We start from the raw sequence: 20684 nt of genomic DNA on the forward strand, positions 1-20684 counted from the left end.
GCAGGTATACTAATGAGATTGTTTAATACACTTCTCTTTTTTTTGTACTTCCTAGACTATTTAATTCTTCCCTAAGTGGATTACACTAAGGAATGTATTTTACTTTTGTTTTTCATGGGGAATCCAGTATCCCCACGGAAAATACATTTTTACAGAAATACTTTCAGGTTTTACACAGAAAATACAGACATTTTTTTTATACTAGATTTTTAAATATTCTGCTACCCCACATATCTTCCTACTAGGAAAAGATCTTGACAAATTTAGTGCTTCTTGCGAAACATTTCTGGCTTAGCAAATTAAAGGACACACTGTCTCAGTCATCTTAATAAAAAAGTTTTTTTTAAACATGGTATTTTTATCATAGTCTGAAGAAGCAGGCCAGGTAAAATAGGAAACAATTCACGATGCAATTAGAGGATGGAAAATCAAGAAAGAAAAAAAAGAAATAAAGTGGAAAGACAAAGAAAGGAAATAAAAGCAGCACTAAATGGATTCATATAGGAAGGAGAGTATTTATACTGAGCTAGAATAGTTAGAGTACATAAATCACTGATGAAAAGAAGGAGCTGGTAAAAAAACATGAGGAACTGAAAGGAAGACGTTTATTTTCTATGGTAAACTGATCCTTAGATGGCTGGGACAGTCTTCACATCTATAACCTGCATCATCATCTTGCTATAGATGCAACAACTGACTAGTTTTGTAATCCATCAAAGGGCGGCATTGGAAAGCATTATTTGGTTCCTTGGAGATGGGACAGTGAAACAGACTTTTGCCCTTATGCCATCTGCCCCCATGTAAGCCCCTCAAACGCCTCACAGGTCAGAGATTTTGCTGCAACACAAATAACACTTGGTGTGAATGCTACTAATACTTGCAAAGCAAATCTAAGGGAAGAGGATAGGAAACATGAATACCATTAAGTGACCTAGTATGGATTTTTTGCTGTTTTGGTGAAACCTACTCATAATTATTTCAAGTGTCCACTTATCCCCCCCTCCCTCCACCCACTGCATCTTTACATAGAGTAGGGGTATTTATGCAAAGTTCCTTATTCAACTGGCTCCTGCTCCTTGTCTGAAAATTAGTTTCTGTTATATCAAAACAATACTCTCAGAAGCACAAGACTGTAAGCCTGCCTGGCAGGAGGGAATTATTTTCCCTGGGTTTGTGAGCAGCCATTTTCATTTGCTGTCTGCCAGAGTCTGTAAGGGAGATGCTGTTTTCCCAATCCCTCTTGAACACCAAGGGTTACCAGCCTCGAACTGAGCAACCTACTTCATTTCCAAATCAGGCTCAAAGGCACAGGCAGTAAACATCCCACCTTCTAGATGCCTTATTTAAATGTGTTACTTAAAAAATAAAAAAGTTGAGGAAAACATATGCTGCCAAATCAGGAACTCAAATGTTAGGATGTGCAGGATTACAGTTGGCAATACAGCTATTCTTTGATGCATTCCACTGTGTATCCACTGTAAGGCAGTCCTTAACTAAATACTCACCCATTTTTCTTCCCTAGTGGGGACTTTCACCTAATTCAGCCTACAGAACACAAGGTGCTGCGTTAGCCTCCATCAACATAACAAATCTGTAATTTACAGGCATGTCTATGATGTGATATCAAGACTGTGAGGTGGGCTAGTGCCCTGTGGGTGAAAAACAGATTAAACTGGGGGAAAGGATCCAGAAACTCTGTTTAAGGCTCTTTGAATTACAAAGTTTTTCGTTGTTGTAGTGTAACCCTTTTTATAGCCCAAAATAAAACACTCACATTCACTTGAATAAATGCATAAGCTTCCGCTGAAGGTGAAAAGTGAAAAGATATGCTTTTACTAACACCTGTTTTGTTTTAAGTAAAATTATGCATGTCACATAGGAAGAATGCCAGCAGCAGATAGAAAATTTTTGTTGGGCAGAATTCAGTGACTTTACTCTTGTTTTCCGCCAACAGAATCTTCGGGGAATTCAGGTGCCAAACTGTAACTACCAAGATTTTTTTTGAGCATGATGGAGGGAGGGCTTTTCTTTTTCTTTTTTCTTCGACAAAACCATGTAAAAAAGCCCATCTGTGACACACAGACTACACACTTGCCAAACTCCAAGTTCCAGCTCTGAAGCACAAGGCTATTTGAAATTCTCAAAAAGTCCATGCCAAGTGTCTCTCTCAGGCTGATTTGTTTGAGGGAAAGTTTAAGAGCTATGATAACACTTTTTTATAATCAGGGCCAATCAATATAATTTTGCCTAATCTCATTCTTGGAAATTGCTGAACCATCTTTTTGAAACTTTCTCTAAAAGATATAATGATATAGATCGGCCTTAGGCAAACACTCAGCATGGAAAGTTTCAGTCTGTGTGGTTAAAGCTTGGCAAAGTTAGCAGTCATGGAGACTGCAGGCTACCAGTAACAATCTAAGGAATCAGAAATCATGGGGACCAGTGCAGACTCTACAGCTGGAAAAGTGGTGTGATAGAAGCCACACTGCAGAACAAGGTATTTAATCTGTCCTGACATCTGTTAGCCACTTAAGGTTTTTTGCAATGTACCAACAGTGTTTGGAGTTTGGCCCTAAATCACTGAAAAACTATTGAGCACAAGGCTAAGCAGGAACCTCAGCAGGTACATCTTTTACAAAAGCATCCACCAGCTTTATTTCAGTGTGGAAAGCAAGATGCCAATTTTGAAGAGGAAAATAAAATACTTACCGGAAGTCCTGAAATGTCCGAATATTTCTTGGCAGGCTTAAAGGAAGGAGGAGCATCAATATTGAAGTCTAGAGAGAAACAAAGGGATAAATTCAGCATGCTATACATATATTTTGGAATGTAAAACCAAAATGCAAGTAGTAACAATACTTCTTTAAAACACTGCCTTTATTTTCTGAAGTCTCTAGTAATCAGCAGCATTAAGGCAAGGAAATATGAAGCAGAATTACCTCTGAAAACATTTAGTCTATTAGCACTGTAGATAACAGCCTGATCTCATCATCTCTCCAATAAGAGTTCAGCAAGCAGAACTGCCATCCCCGAAAGGAAAAATGCAAAAGCTATTTAAAATGTGTTGATTTCTTCCAAGTCTTAATGAATTCCCTTGCAGTCAGTTCTTTGCAGAGAACAGCCATTACCATACACATGCTGTATGTTAAGACCATGAACCATTGCTCAAAATTGCAGCCCTGGAATACTATAATCCAGAAAAGCAAAATAATATTTTAAATCAGTTAAATCTTTAAGCATGTACTATTTTAAGCCCAGTGAATTACCTAGAAAATTGTCTGAAAGCTTAAATTAAATTATTGAAATTGCTGTTCTTTAGTGCCCTTTAGATAGCAACTCTCATTCATAAACATTTTTAAGCAAAACAGTTTGTATGCTTAAGTAGTTAAATCCCCAGTTCTGGATATTTGCAAAAATATCTTATACCTGACTCCTTTCCTCCCTCATGTTCTCTCTCTTACTTCATTCAGATGCTATGATTGATTCAAATGCTCCATCCATATCAGATTTCTAACTTATCATCTCATAATTCAAAGGAAACTAATGCCACAGACAGCTGTTTTTAAATACGCAAGTGAATTTGTTAGTCTACCTTCTTACGAAAAAATCCTGTAAATTTACTGCTGCAAACAGAATGTAATAGAAATAGCAACATCAGCAGATTGTCAGTTACAATAGGCAGGAACACACAGTAGTCTGTATTTTTCTATAACAGTTGCATTTAAAACACTTAAAAAAAGGCAAGCTAATTTTGGACAAAGCGCCAAGTCTGTCAAAAAGTGTAGGCATATGCCCAATTCTGAAATGTCTCCACTTGCTTAAATAAAATCTGAGGATCACATTCTGCCTCCAGCTACATTCAGTAGTATCCTGCTTTACAAGGAGGCCTGAAGTATATCTAGATTACCATCACTGCTGTAAGTCTGCTTCTGGAGATATACACCAGCTAGGACTGCTAATCAGGACTACTAATAGTGTAGTTTCAGCTGTGTGGAACTAAATAGGGGATGTAGAATTTAAATCTTCCAAGAACCTAGGCTAAGAAGCTGGATAGGAATCTTGGGTTGAGATCTAAGCCACTGTAGGTATGTGGCTTAGCAGAATCAATTTGAAAATACTTCAAATATAGTTAATAAAGCAGCAGCCACTCATCAGAAGACACTTGGGCTGTACGCAGAGAAGGAAGCTCCTTAGCAGTGAAGAGGTGACAAAAAACTGATGGGAACAAGTCCCTGGTTTGGATAAATACATTTACTTTATTAAACTCTCTCCCCAAATATATTTTAACTTTGTCACAATACTCCAAATTATTTGCTTCCTCCCGCTTTCCGCTTAGAGCTGGCAAGTGTGTTTGGACTATTCTTAAATGTACTAGTCGTCCCTGTTCAAGCAGGACACTGCATGCAATGATGAAATAATTCAGGTTTGTTTTAAAGAAAGTTATTTGTGTGGATTTTATTACTTATAAATACATGCAAAACATCTAAGCAGCTTACAGCTCGGATCATTTAGTTGCCATGGCAATGCCCTTTCAGAAGCAAGAATTTGTTTTAGGTTCTTCCAAGTTCTGTTCTTCTTGCCAGCTGCTGCTCCACCAATGCCGGAGTGCTAGAATTAAAAATATGATGTTTAGAAAAAAAAAAAATTAAAGAATACTATTTCATAGCATGACACTTGTATTTCACAGTCTTTTGGATAGGTCTCATCTTGTCATAAACAATTTGTAGTCTTCACTTATTTCATCAGCAGGCCAATATACTGTACACTTTAATCTTGGCTGCAAGAAAAACAAAGGTTTTTGGACTGTGTCAAAGCTAGTATGTTCAGGATTAACTGAAGGAAATGAAAATCTGCTTTTTACATGGAAAAAGAAAATCAATGTGGTTAGGCTTAGCCTGAGATTACAGGATTCTGTATGTACTTCCAATTGTATTAGAACTTATTGCTATGAAATTGTGTCTAAAATTGTGATTACACAGCTAAATTTTCTTTCCTTTTTATGGCATACTACAGGTGCAGCTCAAGTTCTTGTAAATTATCTGAGACAGCAGAAAACACAACTGATCTTGCATAATGCAATGAATACTATGAGAAACTTTCTGGAAATTTTATTTTTCTTTCAAAGGCTGGGAGACAGAAGAATAGAAAAAGAGTAATAAATAGAATGTTGGCTGCCAAGACAATTTTGCATTTTGAAAGGTACACTAATGGAAGGCTTGCCACAGGTACTATAATGGTAGTTTCAGTTATCAAATGTGATTGCTACAGAATAATTTATTTATGTTCCTCCAGAGACAGAAGCTGCACAACATATTGTACTGCTTCTAAATGATCAAAGGACATAAATTTAGAGCTTTACTTTGGATAAGAAAATGTTCTTACAATTGGGGAGTTGTTGTTATTTCTGTAAATAATTACTACATGCCACAACAGTCTCAGAAAAACTCAGCAAAGTTCCGCAAATATACTTCTGCTGTGATTGGTTTATAAATTGGCCTGTTAAATTGCTGAGAATGACAGCAGGAAAGATTCAATAAGAAAGCTTTTTTTCTGTAGATTTAAGATATAAAAGATGCTCATGAGCTGATGCTATATTGGGTTTTGGCAATGGATATCCAATATAGAAAGTATATGCAAGTATTTGCTCTGAGGGTAAAACTTAGTAATCTAGAGGTCATTGTAAAATAGAGACTGCTGGAATTAGATGAAAATAGATGTCCTACTACATTACTAATTCAAATTCATTACATGAATTTTCCCCAGAATCATTGCATAATGATTTAAGTTATCTGATTTTTCAGAAGCAACTATTGGGTTTATACAAACTTATGCCTCCTGGGAATGGGGCTAAGCATCACCTCACATACTAACAATCAAAAAGCAATGACTGCCAAGTGCAAATTAACAAAGCTACCTCTGCACTAGGGAATTTCAAGGAAAGCTGGGGTTAGGTCAGGTGGAGCTATTCATTGCTGTACACAATTGTCAGAAGGTCTTCTTCCCCACCACCAATGGATACAAATTCCATTCAGGAAGTTCAGAGAAAGGCAATTTCTTCATTCCTCTCTGGTTTTATACATGTCCTCTGCAGTGAGTTAAAGGTTCAAACTTGGGCATATTTATGAGAGATAGACACTATTTGATTTATTTTCTTCCTTTTAAGGCAAATTAGGCTGAAAGGATACAAAAGTCATACAAATGCTTAGTACCAGTTCATACTGACAAGCAGCTAGTTAAAACTTATTACATAACCTCTGAAATTAGTTACTATATTGGGGAGGAAAATTTCGTGTTTTTATTATAACTATCTATTATTTCTGCAGCAATCGGCAAAGGCTCTGCATACTCATTATTATTTCAAGCATGCAGATATTAGTATTGCTGAAAAGATAACTTCTCTCTAAGAACTGAAGGATCAGCACAAGACCTCATGGCTATTTAAATCCTACATGGAAGCTACATGGAATGCCTTTGGGCACAAATGGAGCTTTTCCAATAAGGCTCATTTCTCAAAGATGCTGGTGCTCATTAGAGGATTAGAGTGAGTAAAGTATACAGTTTTGTGAATGTCCCACTTGTGACAGAAGTCATTTACAAAGCAGACATAGAGCAACTTGCAAGTCAGAGATTAATTTTATACCCCCTGCCAAACCTGTGCTTAGTGAGCTGTGCAATGCCCGATTAGTCAGGTTTTACACTGCGGGATATTGTATCTTATTCATACAGAGTGAAATCTAGGATAAAATCCGTCTTTCTGAGGACTGGCTTAGGACTGGCAGTCTGAGAAGTTTGCTTGTCTAGAAAACATTTATACAGTGTGCCAATGAGTTGGCCCTGGCACAGCAAGATAAAAAGATATTAAAAGCAAACCCAAGATTACTAGCTGTAGTCTTCTTTCACCTTCTCCCTCAATTTAAACCTCAGAGTGTTTTAGCAGCCTGAATTTTGTCAGCTGTCAGAGTTTACATGACTACTGAATGCCAGCAGGCCGGGCTGCTGGGAAGAACAGAGCATTTGCTTCTAAATCTAGCAATTACTGGAAGAACAGATACCACAGGTCTGTTAAAAGTTTCAGGGATGGGTAGATGAACAAAATGCCATTTGCTAATAACTCTCTGGCTGATTTCTAGTTCAACTGCTTTGCAGCTTGCCTTGGCTAGAAACTGGGAGAAGGGATTCCTATGTTCACAGTGGTGTTATAACTGTGATAGTTTGTGAGATACCACACCATAAAGCTTCTGCACTTACCTTGATCTAGCAGGTTTTCTGACTCTGTTCCAGAATTTAGTATAAGAGATCTGCCTCTGGACCAGTGCTATTTTCATGGTATAATATAGTCTGCACTTTGGACCATAGCATGGCATGGACTCCAGGTGAATTTCTTAAAAATTGTTGACCTTTTATTTGGCTGTTAAGCAGACTTTCTTAGTATTTACATTAGCAATACGGTTAAATATAATCCTAGTTAATGTTTTATTTGAAGAGTTTAGATTTCAAATTGCTAAAATAATATACTTACGATGAAGTTTGGATCTTTAAATGGTAAGGGCTTGACAGTTGTTTCCACTGATCCTGTGCTGGAGTCTGTGTTCAGAAATTTGTTTTCATTCACAGTCTCTCCACCTGCACTCTGAAGAAAAAACAGTCTTACTGCTTGTTACTCTGAGCAAGTTTATCCGGAGAAGGAATCGCTTGCTGCATTACCTACCTGTTGTCCTTTTAGCCTTCCTATTACTTTTGAATCTTTAAAGATGTTACATGCCAGCAGTGGGGAAGCATGAAACAAAATATTTGTCAAGCAATGTACAACTGACAGATACAGAGGAGGAGGGGAACAGAGCAGCCAAAGTCTGCTGAGTAAAAACAGCATCAAGTTTATTTCAGTATTAATGAAAGACATCTCTATGAAGTGCGAGACAGCATATGAAACCAGAAACAGCAGAATTGTATATTGGATCTGTTTCAGAATATTCCATATTAGAGCATTAACAGGAATATAAAAAAATAAAAGGGTTTCCTTCAAGATTCTAAAGAATAATTGATTAATTGATTTATTCTCCACCGTTGGCTTGTATCATGCCTGAGCAGGAATTGAGGGGAAAAAAGATTTCATTATATACATGCTTTTCACATCAAAGCCTCACGAAATCTACATGGGTACTAGTTTGTTGGCTTTTCTTTATGGTTTATTTATTTAGCAGGAAGAACAGTTACAGAACGTGTGTGTGATTGGAAATCTAAAACAGTTGTGTGGCATTCTAACCAATTTCTGATAGTTCTGCATGGCTGAGCCTACATTGTCTTTTTATTTTGTGAGCACCCTGTAAGTCTCCACACTACCAGAACTAGCCCATGCTACATACATAAATGTTCCTCAGGAAATCCTGATCTGTGTGGATGCCAATGGGAATTTTGTCATTAAGTCCTGCAGTTCAATCAACAGGATTTCATACCCTGATCTTTTTTTTTTCTTGAAGAACAAAAAGCTTGGCTAAAAGCTAAATCAATATTTACTGAATGAGTGGTTAAAATGTTTCTCTACTTTACCTTCGGACAGCTAACACTCAGAAGAAAAAATGTTTTCCCATAGAAACCTGCACTGCAAAACCTTCTGTGTTGATACAATACTCAAAAATTTTTGAGGAGGAAAAAAATGGATCATTATTATCAGTGAATTATGGAAGTACTTCTAGCAACTGAGGCTATATAGCAAAGATCATGATTCAGCATATCCTTCTCCATGTGATTACAAGGGAAGTGTTTGTATTCTTAACTACATGCATAAGTAATTACAAGATTAGGAACTAGGCAAGTTGAACTCTTCCTTGGGGAAATACATTAGCTATTCAGCGGTGCCTGTTTTTAACATTGCAAAGAGAGGTCTTAAATATTCAAAGTATACTATAAAGAAGCATTTAAGTAAAATACTTAATTGTTTCTAGTATCTTATAAAAGTATATTAATAGAGATGATCTCTTTTCAAAACCAGTCAGCCCTCTGTAAACTCATAATTGACAGGATACTGCTGTAACAACAACAGTGGAAGCAGCATTGAAATCTGAAGCTTAAGCTTGATTCTTCCATTGCTGAGGACAACATCAAAAGGCAGTAACTGCCACAGAAAGAGAAGAAATGCAGATGGATGTTTATAAGCATGTGAATTCTGCGACAGTGAGTAAAGAAAATAATATCTTCAGCAATCCTGAGTGAAGTGGTTTTGTACAATGAGTTGCTAGGTTCCAAATCATATTCTTCCACATGCATGCTTCCAGTACTCTGGATTTCAGCAGCAAACATTGAAGTCAATCTTGAAAAAGACAAGACTTGAGATACAAGATTATTTTTGATGAATAAACTCTCTCTGATACCGCTCATCAGCAGCATAGACTCTGTAAGTAGAGGAATCAGCCCTCACAGTTAATCTTCAAAACATTCTTGCCTTCTGTTTGGAACCATTTGGTCAGTTTTAAATCCAATCCTACAGTTTTTTAACTACTTTATTATTTTTGCCTTGTTAGTGATCATCTCCTAAGTATTCTGTTGTTTATGAAACAAGTTTTGAGTAGCATTTCAACAATATCTCAAAATCATATCTAGTATTTTGAGACGGAGCAAATAAAAATGGTTTATCAGTAATGGGGAAGAAGCTTCCTTATACATATCGTCCTTAATTTCTGCAGTTGTGTGTATTTACATATTACATTCACGGTGTGGATTCAGTGCTAATCTTGCTGGTGCATTGGGAAAGAAAGTAAGGACTGTTTCTGGCAGGACAACTCCTGAATGTAAATTCTACACATCATTTCTTTTCCAGACAAACCCGTAAGGGATATCAGGTATTAGTGCTAAAAGACATAATAACTCATGGTAAGTACAGGCCAAATGTTAATTTTGTTTCTGCCAGTATCCCTTGCACAGTGGCAGAGGCAGCAGGATCCAAAGCAGCAGGTGCTTTTCTGGGCCATGCAGACACCAGTCACCCTCCAGTCTCACTGAGACATAACACCAGCTGGAGCTTCTGGATCTGTCATGGACAATTTGAGAGAAGTGGCTTCCTTTCTCCAAGTCAAGGGGTGCAGACTGGTGTGCAGGACTGTAAAGCAGATTGCATACCACAGTCAGCAACTGATATCATTATTTCTGAGCCCTGCGATAGACTAGGAAGCAAATAAGACTGATCCCAGTCAAATGCTGAGAACTCAGAAAAAGACATACTGTAGAGGCATGCCAGCTCCCTCATTTAGCATTGCCTGTATGAAAATTCTAATTTCTAGCAGTGGCAGCAGCACTATGGAAGAGAGATACTCAGCTAATGGGCTTTTCTTTCTGGAAAAACATTAAAGAGTTGAGCAGAAGCACCGCTTCCAGAATAATGTGCTACTGCACAGAAGAGTGAACTTCAGCAAGTACATGGCTTTGAAATGCTCTTTCTGTGCAGCCTGCAGAAGTCTCAGCTGATATTCTCAGTAGTTTTTTTCAGCCACAAACTGAAAGCATCTCAACAACCTACAGATCTGTCCAGCCTATGTTTTAAAATGCCAGGATTTAAAGCATAAGAAACATCATTATTTTCAGGTTTGTTTTTTGAAAGTTTCTTAAAGGCTGGGGTGTTGGGGGGAATGCCAAATGAATTTTTAACCAGTATGGATCTACCTTTGTACTTCAAACCCCATCTTTCTTGACTGTGGATAATACAGTGACAAATGCAAAACCTTATTTAGAGCCTGAGTGAGGCTTCACCAGTGAACAATTACTGTATAGTATAGATAATCTTTAACTTTCAACATTAGTTAAACAAATCTCACTCAGTTGCGCTCATTTGCTTGATCATTTAGTTTGGAAGATAGTTCATTCTTCACTGTCATGTGTCGAGGCAAACAAACAGGAATTAATTGAAATCCCCTTTGTAGTCCTATGAAGTGATGGCAGTCTTGTGAACACAGTGAGGAAGTGCCTGTCACCAGGGAACACGTACTGCTGCGTGTGTGCTGTAACCCAGCTTCCCCTTCCTGCCTAAGTCACAACCAGTTCCCAGCACATTTTCTCTACCCAGCTAGTCTCTTAGATAACTCCCTCACCCCCAGCATCCTAGGCTAATCCCCAATGCTTTGCAGTAGGGTCAGAAAGAAATTGTAACCATGGTCTGAAACTCTTGACAGCTTCTTTAAAGCTTCTTTTAAACTGATCTTGTAATGTAAACATCCTTTATAGGGAGTTCAATATACACTGCAAGAAAAGAGACAGTGAAGCAGCTTTTAATGTGCAATTTATAACTAAATAGTGTCCTTCAAACTGTGGTTGTAGTTAAAATGCAGGTACAGCACATAAACACTACAGTAAAGACTGCAGCTAAGCCATCAGTAACTATGTGTATCCTTTCACATTGACTCTTCCTTCAGCTGTTAACCTTAACAGAAGTCCATGCTGCCACCAATTCTCACATTACCTCATCTGTCCTCCTCTTCCCAGTATCCTCCTTAGCCAGGAAAACAGCAATCTTGACTGAAATGGCATATTTTAAAAGTTGTAGAGAGTGGGTCAAAGGCTTCTTATAGGATCACCTGTGCAATTTTCTTCTCTCAATAAAGTTGTGTTTATGTGCTTTAGCTGAATTTTAGCTACAGCCACAGTGCGACAGGTTTGCAACCTCTATTCCTCTTGGGATAGACAGAAGCAAGAGTAAAGGGTGCTGCTTCTCTTATGCATTTCTTTTCACAAGATCATCTATCGACTATTCAGTGCATCTCAGCTTGGTAGGACACAGTCCTCCCCATTACAGGCTAGGACGGAGTGGCAGTCGCTGAGTGAGGAAGCTGGCCAAGGACTTCACTTGGTCAGGCAACTGCAAAAATTCGAGGGAGAATGAAGACCTGCAGGAAACACTTGGGAATCCTAAGAGGTTTGCTGTAAGAGCAGCCAAGTCTGGGGAAGAGACCTGAGCTAAGCTTTGCTATCCTAACATTGGTTTCTTTTGAATAAAGCCAAACCCCAGGAATGAGCCTACTTTGGACCCTGCTGTATACGCCATCTGTACTGGGAGAAAACACACATTGGGACGCTGCCTATTCACATAGTACTTTCAATCTTGGGTTTTGGTAAATCCATTAATTTTTTCAATAAATGAAGTTCCAAATTCCCTACCACAGACGTATTGGTTTTCGCATGATTTCCAAAGATTGCTCCATCTGTCTGGTTTTATTTAGGGAGACAAGCCAAACTTGTAGACCATGGAAGCTAAGTTCTTTGTTTTGGCTGTTTCTAGGTAGAATCAGCATTGTGGGGCTTGGGATCGGTGTCTGTGATGGGACTAAATACTAGGTGCAATTATCTTATTATGAAAGTGCTTGTCTGAATCATCTCTTTTTTTTTTTTATTTTTTTTTCCCCAGTAAGGATTAAAACCACATATCAGCATAACTGATACATGCTGAAGTATCATTTCTCACCTACTTACTTTTAGGTTATATCCTGTAATATTTCTTCATTATTTTAGACTAACAGGATTTTATGAAATATAAAAAATATTAAAAAATATGAAACATAAAAGTCAAGGACATAAATTCGCATTTCTGGCATCCTATCACTGCACAACATGCATGTCACAGCTTAGGAAAAAAATGGATTTGCACATCACTGAAAGTACACTACAATTATCAGTGGCCATTTTTGCCAGATGTTACAGTTTTACACAGTAAAACAGAATTTAAAGATAGAGGGAAAACTGAACAGTGTGCTGGTAAAGCAAAACTTAAATGCATAAATAAATTCCCTAACAACTGGAAAGGCAGTTTCTAGTTTAAGGGGGCAAAACCAACGCCGTAAACATTGATTTTCTTTGTTTTGTTTTCTACAAAAAAAAAAATCATCCATTCATTAGCCAGTTTTAACACTATATTAGGTACAGCAATTGATGATTAAAGAGGTACTTTTTTTGTTTGGTTTTACTTCTGCATTTGGTATTTCTGATTCTTTGGCTTTGTCTCATTGATGACCACGGGGTTGTATGTCAATATTGAAAAATAAGTAATAAGAGAAGTGTGGTTAAAAATCAAGCCCTCACACTTTGTGATAACTTTGCCCTAAACACACAATTTTGCTTGCTGAGGAACTCACTTGCCTCCAACCTCTGTGTGTGAAACTCAATAAATAGTTTAAATTATTTTCACTTATTTTTAGCAGCTGATTTTCATACTGACAACAACACTACTATGACATTCTTAATTTCATTGACAGACTTGTTTTAACTCAGCCTCAGTAACGGCATGTGCCTAATTACTCCTGAGGGAGGTTACTTCTAAAGTAGCAATATCCACCTTGTAGCAACTTATTCAGCTTTTAGCTGTGTGTAAGTTCTGTGGTACCCTGACAAAGCAGTGGCATGCAGCCAGGGATGAAAATGGTAATTTATAAAATAGATGGATAATACCTGTATTTTCACCAGTGGCCTATTACAGTGAGTGAGAATGCCATGTGGAAACAGCATGAATGTTACTAGATGACAGCAGTGATGATACAAGCAGGCTTTTCAAAACTCGGAGTAGACTTTGAATGTCAGCTATTTAACAAAGTCCAAGCTAATACTGCTCATACAGGAATGTATATTAGGCTGTTTGATTAATATATTAGCTCTCACTGTATAACAAGCCTGGCACAGGCTATTGCACATTCTGAGTATTTAATTCATTTAACTTGGTGTGATGACATGACAGGAGCCATTAAAACTTGAACACATACACTCTGTCAGACAAAAATTCAGCTCTTAACATTGCTGAGAACAATTCACAGAGAAAGGTGTCTGAATTAGACGTGCTTAAGCTCAAGTTAAAATGATGGCTAAAAAATTTAGCATCACCAACACTATTAGCACAGTGTATTTCTGAAAGTAAACTCACTGAAGACTCAATAACAATGTAAGACTGAAGAAATAGCACTCTCTTGAACAAGATTAACTCTCTCCATGTCAGTGACAGAAAAGTTTGCTGAAAAGACTTATTCAGTAACATGTATAAACATGTCTCAAACATCTGGTTGCATTTTACTGGTTCTTGGATTCAGCAGGAAAACCTTTTCCCCTCTTCCTTTCCACTCACTAAAATGAAGCCCAATGCAATTTCCCTAGCCTTTTCTCTCCCAGCACTCTGGTACACGGTAGCATTTAAGGATCATTCTCCTTTTGCAGAAGGTCCTACCTTATTTTGGGGTAGGACAAAAAATACATCAGCTTGAAAACGTTTAAATGCCAAGAAGGAAAGAACCTGAATCTTGCATATTCATAGCAAATTTTGTTCAACAGAGTACTGAAAAACTCACTTAACTAAACAAAATAACTGAGTAACAGCCTGCTGAAGATAGGTATTAAGTACAGTGCAGATCAATGTCCTTCATTTCAAGCAGCTGGTAGGGTGGGCAAGACAGTCCTGCATACAGTGTAAAGTGGAACTAAATCCACTTAAGTTAATGGGTTTCATCATTGCCAACTCATCTTAAAAGGCAACGTTCCTGGTACAGGCTTCTGCTTCCATTGACAGCAAAAGTAAATCTCCCACATCTGACAACCAGAATATTTTTGACGACATTGGCCTCAGTTGCTGCTTTCACTTACAAAGAAAGCTGAAGGAGGGTTGTTAAAAACAAACATAACAACATAAGCTTGAAAATAGATTGCTGAATTATTATAATAATAATTCATAATTCCAAGTATATGTCACTAAATGTACGTCAGCTTCTGCTAAGAATTCCCCAGAGGACTTCTGAGTCATGTGTCAAACTACTTTTCTGTGTGATACTGAAAAAATCTGCCCTTCCTAAAGCAGCAGATCTTTCCCTCTAACTTGCCAGTTATTTCCACTGAGTATCAAGAGTTAATTAGCTACACAAATTAACTCCAAACATATGACTAAAATTTAGAAATAAACTTGCCTGTTGGGTATATAAAATGAAGGGGGAGGTGTTTGGAGCAGGATGTGGAAAACATTTCACCTGCAATCTAGATAAAGATAATATATAAAGACACACAAGCTGTCCAGAAAGCCATCTGTACATTAGAATGTTTACACTGCTGCTTTGAGGTAAGTTAGAGCATCTTACATTCCAATTGCCTTAGAAAGGCTGAATAAAATTTTACTCATGCACTAAAAGATTGGACTGTCACAAAGTGATGGATGGCTTTTCTATGTTCTCTGTAGGGCATTTCAATACCATAGACTCCATGTACTCTTGATTAAAAGACGACATTCTCATTTAGGGTCCCGTCACTGCCTGAGCTTCAAACCATTATCATTCACCTGCACTGGTGCTTCCAGTGACAAAATACCTACCAAAATGTATAAAATACTAATTACTTCAGTCACTTTGATAGAGGTAAAAAACACCCTAAAGCAAACCTCTAATAAGCTGTGCGAGGGTTTGAATTCAAAATTAAAAATGCAGCCAAAGGGAGAATAAGATATTAATTACATTCCCATCTTTCATATATTTCTTAAAAACCTAGGGGAAAAAGACCTAGCAAATTCATGACACAAGAACTCTCTTCTTACTGGTACCACTCACATAAGAAAAAAAATAATCCAGAATAACTCAAATTCACTTTCTTCTCTTCAAAATTATTAAACTCACAAACACAGAAAGAGACTAACAAGCTTCAACAAAAAAGCTCTGATTTCTTCTCAAGAGATTTCAGATGTCAAATATGTTTTTCCATTTAAAAACTTTCAAGCACTATGATAGACAGTTTTATAACTTACAGTTATTTCAAGGAAAAAAATTACTAATTTCTATGGGGAAAAGTCTCAAATAAAATGTAATTGGGACGCAACTGTGAATAGCTTCACACTATCCCAGAAAAGCTTAGTTTAATTTGCATTTGCCACAAAGCTCCCCTCGGCTTAAATAATTGCAAAGGATCTCTCACTTTCAGGTTTCATTTGGTGAATTGGGACTATTCCTTGTTTATATCATTTGACAGTTTTCTTTATTAAGAAAATTGTAACTTGGACAAAATCATGAGCTGAATGGCATGTTGAAGCAGCTCTGGCACTAAAAGATTCAGTATATCTGGAATGCAAAAGGATGTGTTAGTTCATACTTTCACCAAGGGTAAAACTGAGCCCAGCTAACAGAATATTTTGATTCCTCAAGAGAAAAAAAGTCTTCTAAATTGATGGGCTTTAAGACTGAAAATAGATGGAAGCATAGTAGCAAGTAAGACTAGAGTAAATCACAACTGAATTTTTATAACAACTACCAGTACATTCCTTTCTCTATCAGAAAAAAAATCAGTCCCATCAAGGACTTTTGCTAAACTGCTTCTTAAAGTTTAAAATATATTATTTGATATAGAACAGTTAAGGTCAAAGGATTTCAGGAGAAAGGACTGGAGGGTTACAATCTGTTCATGTGCTGTTAACACTGTAATGCTGCTCAGGGAGCATATCAAAATCCCTCTGTCAAATTACAGGCTTCAGCCAATGTAGGAGAAGGATACAAGCCCATTCATCTACATGTGACTGAACTAGGGACAAGGAAAGCAAAAAGATATCAGCTGCAATGGCTGATGTGGAAGGAATTCCATTCTGTAAAAAACATTCAGTTTCCTGACCCTGGTTTATTCTGTAAAACATTACCCATTTTGACAGGAAACAATATTCAAGTGAAAAACAAAGCAATATTTGTTAAAGGAAAGGCAATTAACTGGTTTTGAATAAAGACGGGGTCTATCTGTCCTCCAGAGCTCCTATTCTATCTATTTTCTTAGCACAAACAGACCTGAACTTGAACAGTCAAACGTTACTTTCAGATGTTATGGAATAATTGGTAAACCGATACAGAAAACAAAACATTATTTCTGCATTTTCCCAGTTTTTTTTTCACATTTGAACTTCCTTCTGCCTGTCTCAACTGTCACTTTGAGTAGATAAAAATTCTATTTCTATTATGTTTATTCTAACTACAGCTACTGCTGCCATGATACATTCATAAATACCAGCAGTCCTACTGCAAAAGCTTAGCACAATTTAAATTTATTCAGATGAAGGTTTTCCATTTGTGTGCAGGTACTTAAGACTGTCATACCCAAACGCAATGTCAGAAAGACAAACGTTAGGTGCAGTGACATATGGAACGTTCCACTTCTAAAGCAATTGAGAATAAAAATATTCTTTCTACAAATCTTCAGAAAGTTATCAAAGGCATAGCGTATCATAGAGTAGTAATTGTATCAGGTGCTCTGGAGTTCTTTCAAAGAGGATAAGAAGAGAAAGTTTTTAAAATTCTTCAGACTACACATTTCATCCTTATGGTTTGTCTCATATTATAGGACAAAAAAGAAAATCTGCCTGGACATGCCCTGAATACTACATCCACTTTCCTCTATCTAGCAAACTCAGTTCCTGCTTTGAATAGCACACCAGGTCTCCTGTACTCAGAAAAATTGTAGATGCATTATCCCATGGATACTTACATTTAACTGGATAATGAAAAAAAAAACCTGATGACTGGACCAAAATAAACATACAGTAAATTCTAATTTAAATGAAAATAATGTAGTAAAAGTATCTACTGTAGACTATTTTGAGGTTGCTCAGGAGGAAAATGGAGGAGAGAGTTCTATAGCAATGCTAATTTCAAGAGAAATTTCTGAAATATTTCTGCAGAAATAGTCATACAAGTAGGTGGTTCTTTAATCAACTATATAAGTTCTGTGCTCATACACTTCACCCTGATGCTATATTGAAGTTGAGAAACTGCAGCACATCTGAGAAGATCCAGACAGTTCAGTGTTTTGCATAACAACTGGTATCCTGACTGCCTTTTTTTCCTGGACTTGAAACAGAACAGAACTGTTAAAATATTTGCCTTTTCCACTAAATTAGAATTAGTGAAGTTTTGGTATCACATGCATGGTCGGACATGAGAGGGAAACATAGTATTTAATAGTTTGTGATAGGTTAAACAGGATATTTTCTTTTTAGAAGTTTCCCCCAATGAATTCTTCAGGAAACAAAAAAAACCTTTTGGACAGATGGAAAGGAGGAGGATTAAAAGGGTAATTCTGTGGCTGCAACAAACAGGTTTAACAAAAATTAAGGAGAAAATGCAATTCCTGATTTGAGAAAATTTAAGGTCATTAATGTGAGACTCAAACTAGCGTTGCTATTACAGCTCTAAACTATGCAAAAAAAAAAGATAATCAACTGAATGAATAAGGACTTTCCAGCCAACTACATTGGTTTGAGGAGCCTGAACACACTGTGCATATGTCAAGGAAAAACGGTCTTTTATTCCAGTTTGTTGATTTTAAGAGTTAATTTTGCTGTAACAACATTGTGCTGTTCCTCCCAGGGAAAAGCAGCTCTACTAAAACATAAATGTTGTGACAGTGCAGGGATAATTAATACTGTCTACATGCAGACATTGAGTTTTGGACTTCATTAATATAGTCTGGGGATGTACCCTGACTGGCCCGTGGAAGAAATCTAGGGGGAGGGCAGGGCCCACGCATCTTATTTGCATAAATCAAATGTCTGAAATGAGAACACTGAATCATTGAGGCTGAAAGGGTTCTCGGGACATCACTATCGCACCTTCTGCTCAAAGAAGGGTCAAAACTGACCTTGGAGCAGGCTGCTTATGACTTTGTCCCAGCAAATGTTGAACACCTCCAAGGACAGAGATTCCATAGCTCCCTGAGCACTAGTTAGAAATCAATATCCTATAAAATAGAAAATACTGGTTTTATTAACAAAAAGCTCTTTTGGTCATGAACAGTCATATAACTCACGTTAATTACTGCCCTAATTCCTGCATGTTCCATTTCAGCAGTATTTTTGTAGTCCTGATGGTTTCAGGGCATAAATGTAACAAAGTTTCTAGGCAGAGGGGTCATCTTTCATTAAATGTATTGTTTATCTGAAAAATTAAGACAGTCTTCTGGATGTACTGCATACCAATATACCACGGACTCAATAGGAAGACTGTTTTCATGGCACATAACTTTCACACAGTTCAGGGTTTTAACTCCCTCTTCCTTTCTCCTAGATAATGAGTATTTTCATAATGCTCTCTCCCTTCCTTGATAAACATCTGTACTCCTGGGATGCCACTAACCTTCTCTTCAAAGACCTTCTACTTGGTACATAACTAACCAAACTCTAAGCAGTTGTTCTCTATTTGGCTTGGGAATTTGCTGTTTCATTTTCAGATTTGAAAAAAAGATTTGTATGCTTGAAAGCTTATTTGATTTTTCCAGTCGTAATACTTAATGACACTATCCATACCTGTAAACCTTGCCTAATTTATGCAGAAACTATCATAGGCATCTCAGCCTTTCCTGTCTGTCTTGTTCTTTCACTAACTCAGAGAAGCATAAATATGAGGAAGCAGAAAGGCTGTCGTGATAAGCACATTGCATCCTTATGAACATACATAGGCGAAGTAGTAGTCCTACAAGTATGCCATTAGTGTAAGGGCAGAAAAAAGGGGTAAAAAACCCTAACTTGATTAAAACTGTGTAGAACTTTCACCCCTAGACCTGTGGATGTTTACGAAATTACATATCTTTTTACATTATGTCAGATTTCGTGTAATTCACATATTACGCAGGTTGTGAAGGGAAGCACATGGAAGTGTGGTATTTTGTCTTTTTAATGAAATTTAAGGACATAAGATACACAACAAAGCATTTTTCTCTATTTAATAAATGATAAAAGGGCAGATATGATACTACAAGTACCTCTTCATGGGATAAATCCCAGCACTGGCCTGCAATGGTTTACAGAAGGATTCTTCTTTTAATTCCTCAAAGTATTCCTTATCCACAGAAAGGTCTTATAATCAGCAAGGACAATTTTTTTTGTGAGTCATCTAGCACATCCTGGGGCAGGATGATTGCAAACCGCATAACTACTGATATTCACCCCCTCAGAATGACCGACTCTACATTTTAAATACCTATTACTCACAAAATAGTTTCCTTCTATGGCATGACTATACAGCTTTTCTGGGGGGGAAGGAAAAGATTTCTGATCCCTGTTTGCACAACTGTGTATACTGCACTAAAATTATCTTTAGACAGAATATGTAACAGAAATAAATACCTAAAATACATAAGCAATACATACCATTTTGACAACTCTGTTCAATACCAGACTACAGAGTCATTCTCTTAGAAATAGACAAAACTTCCACCCTCAACTGTGGAGAAGAAAACACTTCCAACACTCCCCTCCCACCACATCAGACTGGCTTTCAGCCTGGCAGCTGGGGTTTATGTGGGGAAAAGAGGGTTTGAACCCCCTCTGGTAGTATCAGGAAAAAGAATAACTTGCAAGTACACATGATAGAAAAAGCAAGTAGCAGTGCCATAAGTGTGACTTCTGTTCTACTTTTGAAAAAAGGGTTTAATATCTGCTTTCGGAAAGGCACATGCTCCTGGTTCTGAATCCCAGGTGTAAAGAATTACCCATATCTTCAGGGAGAAGTATAATTAGAACTAGTCTTTAGTATTTCCTGCTAGCTTATTTTAGTAGCATCTTATAGAGCTTGCTAGAATTTGTAGAATCAGTTCTAAAGTACCTTGAGAATGACAGAGAAGCAATATGACAGCTGAAGCTGTTACTCTCCAGGTCTTCCCACAGGCAGGAACATTGATCTACTAATGAATCAGATCTTGGACTGCTGTAGTCTACA

The 20684-nt window shown here is 37.2% G+C and overlaps 1 protein-coding gene across 1 annotated transcript in view; it reads right to left on the reverse strand.

Moving 5' to 3' along the window:
* The window catches only part of INO80C (INO80 complex subunit C), a 34964-nt gene that overhangs the window by 5220 nt on the left and 9060 nt on the right, over positions 1-20684 (reverse strand). The window contains exons 2-4 of the mRNA XM_054058115.1: positions 7520-7630; positions 4497-4608; positions 2710-2777 (exon numbers count right to left, since the gene is read on the reverse strand). Coding sequence (XP_053914090.1) covers positions 2710-2777; positions 4497-4608; positions 7520-7630 — 291 coding nt within the window. The remainder of the gene's footprint in view (positions 1-2709; positions 2778-4496; positions 4609-7519; positions 7631-20684) is intronic.

Source organism: Cuculus canorus, chromosome 2 (assembly GCF_017976375.1).
Source record: "Cuculus canorus isolate bCucCan1 chromosome 2, bCucCan1.pri, whole genome shotgun sequence".
Lineage (NCBI taxonomy): Eukaryota > Metazoa > Chordata > Aves > Cuculiformes > Cuculidae > Cuculus > Cuculus canorus.